The sequence below is a fragment of the Sander lucioperca genome, chromosome 21 (genome assembly GCF_008315115.2).
Source record: "Sander lucioperca isolate FBNREF2018 chromosome 21, SLUC_FBN_1.2, whole genome shotgun sequence".
Lineage (NCBI taxonomy): Eukaryota > Metazoa > Chordata > Actinopteri > Perciformes > Percidae > Sander > Sander lucioperca.
The window spans coordinates 14,515,367-14,529,019 of NC_050193.1; the positions used below are offsets into that span (position 1 = coordinate 14,515,367).

The window sequence follows — 13,653 nt, forward strand, 5'->3', positions numbered from 1 at the left end:
GTATGGTGTACTTGGGAAGGTGATATAAACATGCACGTACCACAAATTCAATCATCAATCGTCATAAATGGACATGCGAGTCAGTCAAAACATAGTTACATACTGTATCTGTTATAATGATTTTGGGTGCTAAGCTTAATAAACGTCACATATTGCTGTTTTGTCCACCTCTGAGCTTTCTTTAGGATTACAGTAACACTTAAAATCTATTTGTTATTCAAAGGCTGTAATGCAGCTCCCTTCTAAGGAGCAACACACCCATTAGAAAGTATGGTCTGTAGTTTGGGTTTTAATGGAGACTTTTCATTTAGGTCAGAATACATAGCGAGACCTCTCTGCCCTGACAAGAATATAATTATTAAAGAGGCAATTCATCTTGCAATAATGCTCTCTAAAGGAGCTCTCTGAATGTCTTCAGGGATAGAGTGCTGCAAGGATTTTCGTAGGCCAACCCGAAAGTTAGCATCGCCCTAGTTCACAGGATTTTTTCATTGGCTTTTGGATTTTTGCAAAAAATAAGCTGCGTGGCAAACACAATTTAACATGCACATTTTGCACAGTGAGATAATCTTCACAAATGACCAAACATTTCATGATGTTTTGAAGCTCAAATGTAATTGCCAGAAGTAAAAAGCTAATGTTAGGCTATAAGCGAACTACAACACGTCCGCTTTCAACTTATATATACTTACCTCTTCTACAAAAGTCTTTCCTCTTAGCATGACCTGATCTTCTAAGTGGCCATGCCTGTCAATTGCCAGTTTTGACTCCGTCTTCAAAGATGACGGAAAAAGTGTAGATAAGGGTGAGAATCAATACAAGTCAGGACACGTACAGCCGTGCAGCCTAGATTCTGGTCTACTTACATTCGCTAACGTTTAATGTCCCTGACAACCTCTGTAGTCTCATTTAGCCACTTGTTAGCAGCCTGCTTTTTTAAGACATGTAAAAGCCATGAGTTGGTTGTTTACTGACATATTTTATGTCGTAGAACCATAGATTAACAGTTTATGCATAGAACAAAAAATGAAAATCTCTTAAGCTTTTGTAAACCACGGACCTTATTTCAGGCATCTAGCCAAAAACTCATTCAAAAAACCCATTGACTTTGAGACAAATGAACGGGAAGTGCAAAAATGCTAACTTATTTCTGGGTTTTAGGACTCATTTTTGCAGCACTCTATACTCCTGTTTGCTACTTCATTTAGTCCAATACAGGGTAGGTCAGGGATTTGTTTACTAAAGACTGGTAGAAGGGAGAATCACTTAAATGCCTTGCAACAGGTGAGGAGAAGTTTTAATACGTGTATTTATCCAAGAACGAGTCGAGAACAATTGGAGCTCATGAACTGCAGACTGTTTTAACATTTGATCCATTTCAATCCTGTTTGCAAATTATGAAATTAACAATATAGCCTAGCTGTGACTCTCATGTCCTCTCTTATTTCAACATACCATACAGGCAGTGGTGTGCACAGACTGTGTGAGGGCGAGGGCGATAATGGAAACCACAGTGAGAAGGGTAACAGTGAGGACACAGAAGGGAAGTACTTGAGATGTCAGTCGGACACCCAGGCTGCTCAAGGGCTCCTCTGATGTGGTGTGAGAGAGAAAAATGGAATATTATTAAGGAAAGAGCTATCTTGGTTAAAAAAAAAAGTATTAAAAGGGAACTTTTGCAGCCTGAACAAAAAGAGCAATGGCGGTTCCCCTTCCTTGGCCCCTGCACCTTCCTGTGCACACCACTGGTCACATTGTAATATTTGAATTTCATAGCATGGTTACTCACAGTTTCACTCTTTCTGTCTGTCTGTGTTTTGATATGTGTCTGTCCTTGTGTCGTCTTTGCATATATTTGTTTGTATGTGTGTGTTTGTGTGCTCCAGAGGCCAAGCAGAGGCCTTACTATGCGGACTATTCTCCCATGCGTCTGTCCATCCACACACTGTGTACCAGCCACTACCTGGACCTGTTTATCACCTTCATCATCTGCATCAACGTCTTCACCATGAGCATCGAGCACTACAATCAGCCGCAGGTAATGTTTCGGCACATAGACACACAAATATTATAGTTACCTGGATGGATAGGTACCAACAAATTGAATTAAAATTAAATGAAATTGGTTTTCTGGCTAGAACCACAATACCCAGATGTCCCTGTGCAGCCATTCCCTTAACTTCATTTTAACACAGCGAGAGGGCATTTTTACTTTGCCCACTTTAAAATAAATTTTCTGTGCATGTCAAGCCGTCCTCTTAATGATGACTGAAGTGTTGGCTAGCTTTAGCTAAGTAACAATGTGCTATAAATCTGCAGTGTTTTGGATTTTCTGTGCAGACGGCCAGTGCAAGTATATTGACAAGTGACTCTGATTCCAAAAATAACCATACTTTGTTGATCAGATAAAACTGAGGTTCACCGCCAGGACTGATATTCTTTTCTTAATAAAAAAAAGCCAGGGTGTTCATTTTCTTAAACAAAAGTTGTTGATGTATTTTTGGAGAGATGCCACAATCTTCCATCACTGATGCATTTTAGGGCTTCCGAGAAGCTGTTGTTCCTCTTCAGTCTCATTGGAATTTACTTTGTTCTGCAAATTAACTCGGAACTTGAATTTTAAGTGCCGTCAAGCAGCAATAAAACTTCCAAGCATTTATTTGTATTATTTCCACTAGAAGTAAAAACTGCTTTCAGAACATGTTCAAATATACATTATAAAGAATTATTAAGTATTGCCACAGAAAATGAATAAGCATCTAGTCTGTGAGAGATGTTTTGAAATAATGTCCTGCCTGTGTACATGTATGTTTTTGTGTTCAGTATTTAGAGGAGGTTCTGAAGTACTGTAACTACGTATTTACCTGCATCTTCATCGTCGAGGCCCTGCTCAAACTCGCGGCATTCGGCATACAAAGGTTCTTCAAAGACAGGTAACACAGTGGGATGTGATTATGCACAACACCCAATGCTGTAAAATGAAATATGTATGAAATATGTGTCATTATTTCCAAATTAAAACATGTCTCAAGTTTTATTGTCATATGCACAGTAAGGAAACAGGTTTCCCTGTACAATGACATTCTTCCTTTGCTATCCACAGAATGCCAAACAATGTAAAATCTACAATATTAATTGGCAGCATGTGAAAAATAAAGCAACAATAATAATAATAATAATAATAATAATAATAAACAGTGCAAATGTAAATAGTGCCTAGTCATGAATGTGCAAACTGGAGAAATGTAAACAGTAGAGTACAGTTATGAGGTAGCCCATGAGTATAAACTCCTGTCCGCTGTTTAGGAGTCTGATGGCAGTAGGAAAGAAAGAGTTCTTTAGTCCGGTGGTCCCGCATTTAACACTTCTGTACCTCCGGCCTGAGGGTAGAAGTGTGAACAGTCCGTTAACCCTGCGGAGGTAGATGCTCCGCAAAGAGGGCAGTGGAGTCCTGGTCCTGTGGTGTGAAATAATAACTCCTGCTCCATGTAGTACATTGGTATTTTATACTTAGGTGGCCCCTTGTTCTTAGTATGAAGGGATTGGGTGGTGAGTGTATTCATCTGTCTGTGGAGATTTATCAGGCATAAACTCAGTGTTCCCCCGACCATAGAGATTAGTAGGTGGGGCTACCCATTCATCTAAACTAACTAATCACCATCAACAGCAGCAGCATTATTTCTTCCCCTTCTTTTACTCCTGTTCCAACATTTCAGCTAACTCACAGTAGCACTTATTGTGCTGAATAAAAACATACACACATACTAGATTATCAACTAATACTACCCAGTAGTATAACAAATGATAGGGGAAACTTTGAGTTACCCAGCAGGGAAGTCTGTCAGAGGCCGCACATGTTTTTTGTAGTACTGAACTGGAGTAACAACAGGTAATTAGTCTTTTTCTTTCTTCTACAAGCCTAAAATGTTGAAGGATGCTTATATGTGTGTGTTTAGGTGGAATCAGCTGGATATAGCTATAGTGGCGCTCTCCATCATGGGCATCACCCTGGAGGAGCTGAAGATGAACGCAGCACTGCCCATAAATCCTACCATCATCAGAATCATGAGAGTACTCAGAATAGCACGAGGTAGAAACACGCGCACACACACACACACACACACACACACACACACGCACCAGTCTAACCTCTGTACCTATTTACAATACAATACCTATACAATTACAAAACATACAGTAAGTGATTGTCAGTTTGTAAGTCATCCCTACAGACAGACACTCATCATAAGCATTATTGATGTTGTGAAGCCCTTTTATCAACAAATCTTTTATTGTATGTTCTTGTAAATTCAGCATTAAAAGTAATATGTCACAGATGCCTCCTGGCTTCTACAAATAAATGCAGTTCAAATCTGAATGCCTTCCTGCTGTACTAGTATCGTGCCATGACATTTTAAATTCTGCAGCAAATGCTCCAGCAGCAACAACTAGCTGTTTAAGTATGCTGTGTCTCTCTGCAGTGCTAAAACTTCTGAAGATGGCCACAGGGATGCGATCTCTGCTGGATACGGTCATGCAAGCGCTGCCACAGGTAATTTTTTTTAAATGTTTTTTTTTTTTATGAGTATGGGGTAAATATGAAGGTGTTGTTTGGAATAGAGAGCTCTCTGAAAGATTTATGCTTGCTGATGAATATTTAACTCACGTCATATCTGTCCACATTAGAAAATTTCTGTTCTGACCCTAAAATGTGCATTCCCTCTCCTACCTCACTACAGCTGAACTGTGCACTCCATTAGGTTTTATTATTAAATATGCATGATAATAAATGCCAAACACATCACGTGGATCACATAGCTTTTCTTGCCATGATACAAACTCGGAATGAAGTACTCAGCAGTGTCTTATTGGCTCCAATTAAGTCACAATAAAAGTAGATGGTGCAGCTGACTACATGAGGGGTTCAAAGAAACCAGTTAAATGAATGATTCAAAGAGATGGTCACTTCATACAGCATTTTTGCATGCATTAAACCTTGATCGTTGAGCTGTGCTGTCATTTTTTGGAGTCTGACTGTACAGCCAACTTCCTCCCTGATGTAACTCGGTGTGCTTTTTCTGTCAACACACTCTTTTTTAAGGATGTCCCCAGATGTTCTGGGAGTATCTCAGGTCTTTCTCTTCTGCTGCTTGGCACAGTTCTTAGAGGCAAAGAGCAGCTGCACCACAGATTATGATGCGTATGCAGTGACGGACTCCATTGTTTGGCTATTTTCTTAATGTCAAGTGTACAGATATAACCATCAGGGCACAGAGTTTACAAGAACAGATTGTTAAGCTAGTGGATAAAAGGCAACAAGCTGGAAACTTTGTGAAGCTATGATGCAGATATAGTCATATGAAGTGCGTAAAGTTCACAGAGTCTGCCCAATGATGACTTGTTTTTTATAGCACTCCAAGTTCACCACCAGATTTCTTAGTGTACTGAATAGGAGGCTGCTGTCAATAACTTAGCTCAGAGTTTTGATAGAAAAAGCTTTCCATGATTTCTTACTGGCAAAAACACAGAACACACGTCTGTCTGTTAATTTTAAGATTTTTAGAGTATGTTTACGATGTTGTACTTGTACGGGCAGTTTATCAATGTAGTCATCCTGTGTGGAAAATATAACTGAATTCAGGTAGCATATGAATGCAGGTTTTCAGTAAAAAATAAATAAATAAAAGGAAAAGGGTCCATGCCCTGTTAAGCACAAAGGCTTTGAATACACCTGCCAGCCAGCAAATAATTGCCCCACAGCCCTCACTGTGAGAAATGTACCATCACAAGTTTGAATAGGAGCAATGTCAATGAGTCAGTGAAATGTCAGTGTGCAACCTAACGTGTGTCAGCCTGGTATTTATAGTATATCTCAAACAGCAAGAAGTGGACTTTGGTGCAAGACATTTTCTGCAACTGTTATTTCCATTCATAATGCATGGTTAGATTACTGTCAAATGGAATAAATACAATGAAATAAATCCTAATGTCTTATATTATCTGCAGCTTTGAACAAGCAGTGTTACACTAGCGTTTGGTGTGTAGAGGGAGATCTAACATGCGTATTGCTTCCAGGTGGGGAATCTCGGTCTCCTCTTCATGCTGCTCTTCTTCATCTACGCTGCGCTGGGAGTGGAGCTCTTTGGCAGACTGGGTCAGTCACACCACTGGCAAATACCACACATACACACATACACCACAGTCTCCAAGCTTCAGCAGAAAAGATTTTTGAATCCACTCATTACTACCACAGTCACGACTTAGAGCAAATTTCCCCGCCTGAACTGTCTCTGTTGAATCCTCACTCTCTACCCCCATCTGTCTCTCCGTCTCGCTTTCTCTCCCCCCCACTCTCACATGAAAGACCCGTTACTAACAAGAGAAGTTCACATTTGCATGATCACGTTTATTTACATTTTGCTTCCTCAATAAGCCAGCTCCATCCAATTCATTTTCTCTGAAAGCGCAACAGTGTGCAAGGGAAGAGGAATAGCAGAAAAGGCATTGGGGAGGACAAAATAAAAAAAACAACCTCGGTGATGAGAGGTTGCTCTCTGTGAAATTGTATTTTGCTTCCGCTCAACAATGGCAAAACGAAAAGGATGTCTGTTTTTTGTAAAGTAAAAACCTCTCTCCATTTTTTGCTATGATTTTCACTTTTGTCAAGCTGCTGACAAAAGCTTTTGGATGTGCCGAACGCCTTCTTCTGTCTGTGCCTCACTTTAAATCCTGTTAAAGGGCTTACAAAGCTGAGGGAGTGAATTATATGTTGGTACTCTACAGGACTGTACAGCAGTTTGGTGGAGAATATTCAAGCTTGGTCAGGATCGGGAAACTATTACTTTACATCGTACCTACAACATCATGTTGTGTTTTTGCCAGCTCATCACATATTGAGCCTTTCTTCTCTGGCTCCTCAGAGGATTCTGGGAATTCACACTCACAATAAAAAAACATTGAAAACACATCTCTTTTCTCCTTTAATGCAGTAAGTCCGTCCTTCCGTCCGTCCTATTCTCGTGAATGCGATATCTCAGAATCACCTTAAGGGAATCTCTTCGAATTTTGCACAAACGTCCACATACTCTATGTGGACGTTTGTTTAGAATTAACTGATTAGAATTTGGTACATTTTGGGCCATAACTCAAGAAGTCCTATGCTAATTATGACAACATTTCACGCAAATTTAGTATGATGAAGTGACGATATTTTATATCAACTTTATGTCAACTTCAATGTGACATCATAGTGTTCTCCAAAAACATCTTTTCTGGCCTTAATTCAAAGCTAAAACTCATAATTCAGCTTAATGCCATTCATACTGAATTGGTAAGAATAATCTTGGGTGCCCACCTTGAAACTGTGTGGATTGTATAGATCTTCTGTGCTGCCAAGTTGAAGATGTGTGTGAAGCATTCACTTTTCGCCAAAAAAAACAACAGCTTAATACCCTTTAAACTTTAAAGTCTTCACTACATATATTTTATGAGTCTGGACAGACATGGGCAGAGGCATACAACCGAAAGGTGGTCATTTTAGTTATATTTTCCAACGTTTCTCAATAACACTTTTTTCATCAGAGGGCTGTGATTATGTGTAAGCTGACAGTGAATACAAAGCAAGAAGAAATAAAGTATTAAAGCCCTCCACCCAAGGGTTAGTATGCATACACACATCAGTATTATGGTAACATTTTATCCTGCTTCTGCTCCACACAGTGTTGTGAATGAAGTGGCTACCAATAACTGGCATAATTGGCTCATGAAATCTTTCTGCCCTCAGACAGGAGCAAAGACATTGTAAGATCTATAATTCCTTTGGGAGTCCTAAGACATGGGTGATACTGTATGTCGGCACTGAGGGAGTGTAAACTCTGTGACTGTGGTGTCTGCCGAAGGCTGGACAGATAAGAGAAGGTCATAGGCAAGGGAAATATGAAAGGGGATGGAATGAGGGTTTGAATGTTAATGCTCACAGCTTTGGATTGAAGCTTCGGTGCCGATAGCAGGTATTTTGAGCATAGATGGTATTGAATAGACTTGAATCATAATCGAAATCAAATTACTGATCTCTTGAAACAGAATGTCCTCTTGCCACTGGGCCGTGACTCAGACTTAGGGAGAATAATATAATAATAACTTTTATTTGTATAGCACCTTTAAAAACAACAGCTTACAACGTGCTTTAACAGAAGGAAACAGGATTAAACAAAAACATTAATATACACAGCACATCAGTACACATAGCTATACATACACAACAAAAATAAGTTATTACTGCCTACTGGAGGGACGGTTGAAAACACTACGTTTTCAGCTTTACATTCAAATACTTATTGATACTGGTTTTATTTTGTGTCATCTAGTTCATCAAAAATCTGTCCCTCTTTTTACTCTGTGGCCTTTTTAAATGTGATCAAATCTATGATAGTATTATTGTTTTGTCTCTTTGTGTATTTCAGTGTTGCATGAAAAGAGCCTCATAAGTAAAGTTTTATTCCATTTATTACAATGAAAAGTTGTCGTATTCAGCTCCTCTAAACTACAAACCTCTCACTTTTCAATGGGTGGTTGATCCTTAGAATAAGACACAAGGGACACAATACTCTAAGGACTGTCTCGTGTCTCTCCAACCTCCTGCTAATGTGACCTGGCGATCGAAGATATCTTCCAGTGACTGTTTTGATTCTGTAAACAAGCTCCTGAGGGCCTTTCTGGCAAATTGACCCTGAGACTGACGGAGACTGTTCTCCTTCTCGTTTGTCATGTCCACAGGGACACACTGCTTGGCAGCTGTTTGTGTGTTCAGTCAGTGTGCACGGCTGACTAAAGCATTGGGACTTTCTGATTGGGACACTGGCACTTATGTGATCATTTATGCACACTTTTTTCCCAGTTATTTTTGCTTTTTATTTTTAACCACCATGTCAAAAGTGTGGCGTAATTAATGTCTGTCGATGTTTGTGTGTTGATTAGTGTGCAATGACAACAACCCATGTGAGGGTCTGAGTCGTCATGCAACGTTTGAGAACTTTGGGATGGCCTTCCTCACACTGTTTCGAGTGTCCACTGGAGACAACTGGAATGGGATTATGAAAGTATGAACACACACACACACACACACACACACACACACACACACACACACACACACACAAATAATGACTAGATTATCCCATAACCACAGAGAGAGCAATGACCTCCAAAACCAATTATGAATAATAAAGTGGCTTAGAGCCGAGCAAAGTCAACACTTTCACATCTTGAGTTAAATATCTCAAAAAATATCTTTCATATAGGCCCACTGATATAAACAAAAATCATATTGAGAAAAAAAAATTTTTTGTATAGCCATTTGTGTGAAATATCAAAAATCTAAATCAAAAGCATTCATTTGTTAATTTTTTATAACCTAATGTTGTTAATTAACCTTATTTCTGTAAATGTATATATTTGAGGGATAGAATGTTTTTCAGAATAGGTGTCAAACCGTAATGTGAAGTGGAAATTGATACAATACAATCGCAAATTGACATCTATCAAGTTTAAATTACACATTTTCCAAATTTCTATATTCATATTTAATTTTTAGATGCAAGCACCTCATGGAACTGCTTTGCCATCACTCACTTTCATTTAGCAAGCTGCAGATTCCCCAGAAGGGAGAGATGTAGATACTGTATGTGGGTAAAGAAAGCAACAGCAGCTAGAATTTCACCAATTTGCAGACGTACATTCTTTACCAATGTCCTTGTTTCTCCTTATAAAGTCTTCAATATTTCTAATTTTTTGAAGTTCTAAATGAGGCTCCATACATAATCAACTGTTAACATTTCAAAGCTTTGTGATATAGCCTCTGGTGTATTGGACAGACAGTTGTTCAATTGTGTATATTCAACTCTTTCACTTTTCACTTTCCCTCTTTCTTTCTGAATCTTTCTCTGTCTTTTAAGGACACGTTAAGGGAGTGTCATCCAGAGGACCGCCACTGTCTCTCCTACCTGCCTTTGGTCTCTCCAATTTACTTTGTCACCTTTGTGCTAATGGCCCAGTTTGTGCTGGTCAACGTGGTGGTGGCCGTTTTGATGAAACATCTCGAGGAAAGCAACAAGGTACAGTAACTAGAAAAGGCTAAGATCAAGAAATTCAGCCATATATAGACCCGGCTAGTATACTGTATGTGTGAACAGAGACTGTATGTAAATAGCCAAGAGACAAGTACATTTGATGACATTCATGTTGATGGATATCAACATTTAAAATCAATCAATCAATCAATCAATCAATCAATCAATCAATCAATCAATCAATCAATCAACATGTATTTATATAGCACTTTATAGTAACCAGCAGGTATCCAAAGTGCTTCACATCAGAAACCAAGACTAAAACACATCATATAACATATCATAAAAAGAATGAAACATAGAAACAGTAAAATCAGAAAAGGTTACGTAGAAATAGGAGAGGGAAATTGTCACACCACTACTACGTATTAAAAGCCATTCCAAACAGATAGGTTTTGAGTTTAGACCTAAGAAGCGCTACATCTGTAGTCGTCCGAATATCAAAAATGTAGTAAAATGTAGTGATCAAGTAAAACACCATCTACTTTTACAGGAGGCTAAAGAGGACGCAGAGATGGATGCAGAGATTGCCTTGGAAATGGCTATGGAGAACCAACGCAAATTAAGCGCAACCTCCGACAACAGTTCAGTGGGAGGAACCTATGTTGGGCCATGTCCACATTCACCTGGACAGGTGGTAAGGACTTTACTTTACTCATTAGTCAAACAGGGAAACTTGACTAACCCTGAAACGGCAAGTTTAATTATGGGTGTAATGGAAGACAGAAGCATTGGCTGCATGTAATGCATGTTTCTGGATTTGACCTACCATTCATTTCATTCACTGTAAAGCAGAATGGGTTGCAATAGGCAGTATTACTGCGCAAAGACACAGTCAGTGCTAGACTCTGTGGTCTCTGTCTCCCCCCGTAGGAGGAAGAGGTGCAGTGCGGTGACCAGGATCTGCTGTCGTCAAGGAAGATGTCCGTTTCCAGGATGCACTCTCTGCCTAACGACAGCTACATGTTCCGACCTGTGCGGCCCGCCAGCGCCCCCAACCCTTTGGAGGAGGTAGAGCTTAGTCCCCAGCACCAGCATTCAGGTAACTTATCCGTTCAGGATTTAAAAATTAGACATGAAATCAGCATGGAGTTTTGGTGCTCTATCTTTTCTTTGTATCAGACAGCCACTGGTATTGTTCTAACAGACACAGATGCTAATCACATTCAATAAACCTGGACTAAGATTGTTCCATGATGCATGCATGTTTCGAGCACCAAACTCAAATCAGTGCTTACATATATGTTATTTTAAATAATATAGAAGTACTTTATAATGTGGTAATATTTCTTCTTTTTCCTTGCTCTTTTTTGCTCTCTTTTTTTCTATAAGTGTTTCCAGAAGATGTATGTTTTGTAAAATAGTGGTGTGTTGTTTGGCATGACACGCAAATGAAAGAAACTACAGCCACAACTGACTAATGCTATGATTTAATTTGAATGAAGGACTGAAGTTTCAAGTATATGGTTTGTATAGAGTCCTCAAGTCATGTGAGACAAATGTGTAGAGGTTTCCAGCGCTTTTAAAGCCCCACTCCAGAATGTTTTGAGCAATTTTTGAGCACTGCCAAAACAGATTTCCCAGGGGATATGGAAAACAGCTGTCAGTAACACACAATAACCAAGACATGATGCACAGATTGACAGATATGAAAATGGTTTTGCAAGTTGTCGGTCCACCGCAGCAAACACCAACTAATCAGTCCCATGCAAGTCCACAAAATCCTCTTTAGGCTGCTAATTAGGATGCTAATTATTTTAATCAAGGGTTCAAAGCACTGTTAGGTATACCATGCATAGTTTGACAATGACTAATATTTAGGGTCAAGCATCATGAGAGCTGTAGTTGTTGAATGCTAACAACCTATATATTGTTCACCCTTGTTAAATATGACAAGGTTGTCAAATTTGTCTATCCAGTACAACCGATACTTGTGGCTTAGAATTTGGACAGAAACCTGAAAAGCTACAGTAGGGTAGTTTGTCGACAAGAAAGTATGAGATTGGAATATTTCTTGTGTCCTTTAACACATTGGTAAATAACCTTGTTGCCGATTTAATTTGTTTAGATGTAGTTTTCACCTAGAATCACTTGGCTGCAACAGTGATGAGGAGTGGATACTTACACAATCAATCATTGTATGTCTTTAAACACAAGGCAAAACAAGACACAAGACAAATTAGAAGTAGTATAACCTTGCTGAGGACACTACTTTAAGCACTGACAGGCACTGTTTTATCTACAGTCCGATTCTAATGGCATGTTGTGGCCAGGCTGTGGACAGGCCCAGCTCTGTCCCAAGGTACTGACTGTAGTGGATGAGCTGATACAATGTGAATCCTTGCAACCTTCACACAGGCTCATCTGCTCAGCTGTGGAATGGCTGAATACTCGACGAGAATGACAGTTAACTTGATGGCCAAGCTGCAAAGTCACAAAACTGTATACGTTAAAAAAAAAATTTAATCATCACAGCTGTGTTGCTTTATCTGTTGTTTGCTTTTTAAGATGATCTATTATTATCTGGTAGATTTGTAATGAAGTGGATTTACAGCTTGGCCTGAAAGAACCAAGTGAAGATCTATCTCTGACATTGCTGTAATGTTTGTAACCTGTTTTACTGTGATTACATCTGAACTCACAACTCAGGTGTACTGGACCTGTGTGTTCAGAATGCCTAAGACCCTGGTTACACTGTCTCACAGCAGTTGTTGATCACAGATTGAATTTATGATCTCTTTGCAATCACACTTGTATTTAGAGACTACCATAACTACTAGTCACATGGAGCTGTTAATGTAACCAGGATCTAATGCAGGACATCACATCTAACTTATAAGACTCTATCCCTAACAATCAGCTCAGCACTGCTACTTCACTGAGCAGCCTACTGTATGCGCTGATGAATTTTCATTCAGAAAACACTTTATTTTGACAGCAGATGTGAAGCAATTGCAAAGTGATAAAAAAAAATCACAATTTAATTGTTCTTCTCATTGGTCAAATCATAGACTGTATCAAGATGGACAGCTTGACAGCTCCCCAAATGTGAAGACAAAACATCTCGATGCTGAAGTATAGGTCATAAATCAGAAAATTGTACACTTGAACATACATTAGCATGATGCACTACCTTAAATGACAGAAACCATCTTTGGCAAAATATAAGTAAGTATTTGACATGTACTGTTATTGGCCCATGACCCACGTTAGCGATGGGACATGGGCCAAACTAAAAAATAACTGCACGTCAAATACATTTTAGCTAAAGATGGTTTCTGTCCTTTAAGGTAGTTCTTATCATGCTAATGTATGTTCAAGTATTCCATTTTCTTATTGGTTTTTGGGTTTGGTTTTAATTAGTTAAAGCTATAAAAAATGGGGTGAAACGTCATTATTGACAGCTGTGATTAACTTGGGATTGGTCGGGCGGTGTGTGAGTATCACTTCGGTACCGTGGCTCCACTGCCCAATCATTACTGCGTAGATTTTGGCGTCTGGCTCCAAAATTACTAGATGGCAGCAT

The 13,653-nt window shown here is 39.1% G+C and overlaps 1 protein-coding gene across 7 annotated transcripts in view; it reads left to right on the forward strand.

The window, feature by feature from the left end:
* The window catches only part of cacna1ha (calcium channel, voltage-dependent, T type, alpha 1H subunit a), a 123,642-nt gene that overhangs the window by 103,748 nt on the left and 6,241 nt on the right, over positions 1 to 13,653 (forward strand). For 3 of the 7 annotated variants that reach the window (XM_035996598.1, XM_031320835.2, XM_031320836.2), the window contains exons 28-36: positions 1,887 to 2,038; positions 2,824 to 2,933; positions 3,957 to 4,090; positions 4,482 to 4,552; positions 6,076 to 6,154; positions 8,977 to 9,098; positions 9,954 to 10,112; positions 10,621 to 10,764; positions 11,001 to 11,169. In XM_035996598.1, coding sequence (XP_035852491.1) covers positions 1,887 to 2,038; positions 2,824 to 2,933; positions 3,957 to 4,090; positions 4,482 to 4,552; positions 6,076 to 6,154; positions 8,977 to 9,098; positions 9,954 to 10,112; positions 10,621 to 10,764; positions 11,001 to 11,169 — 1,140 coding nt within the window. Of the gene's footprint in view, positions 1 to 1,886; positions 2,039 to 2,823; positions 2,934 to 3,956; positions 4,091 to 4,481; positions 4,553 to 6,075; positions 6,155 to 8,976; positions 9,099 to 9,953; positions 10,113 to 10,620; positions 10,765 to 11,000; positions 11,170 to 11,459; positions 13,362 to 13,653 lie in introns of those variants that run through there. The other 4 variants (XR_004108714.2, XM_031320841.2, XM_031320837.2 and 1 more) reach the window with 4 other exon arrangements.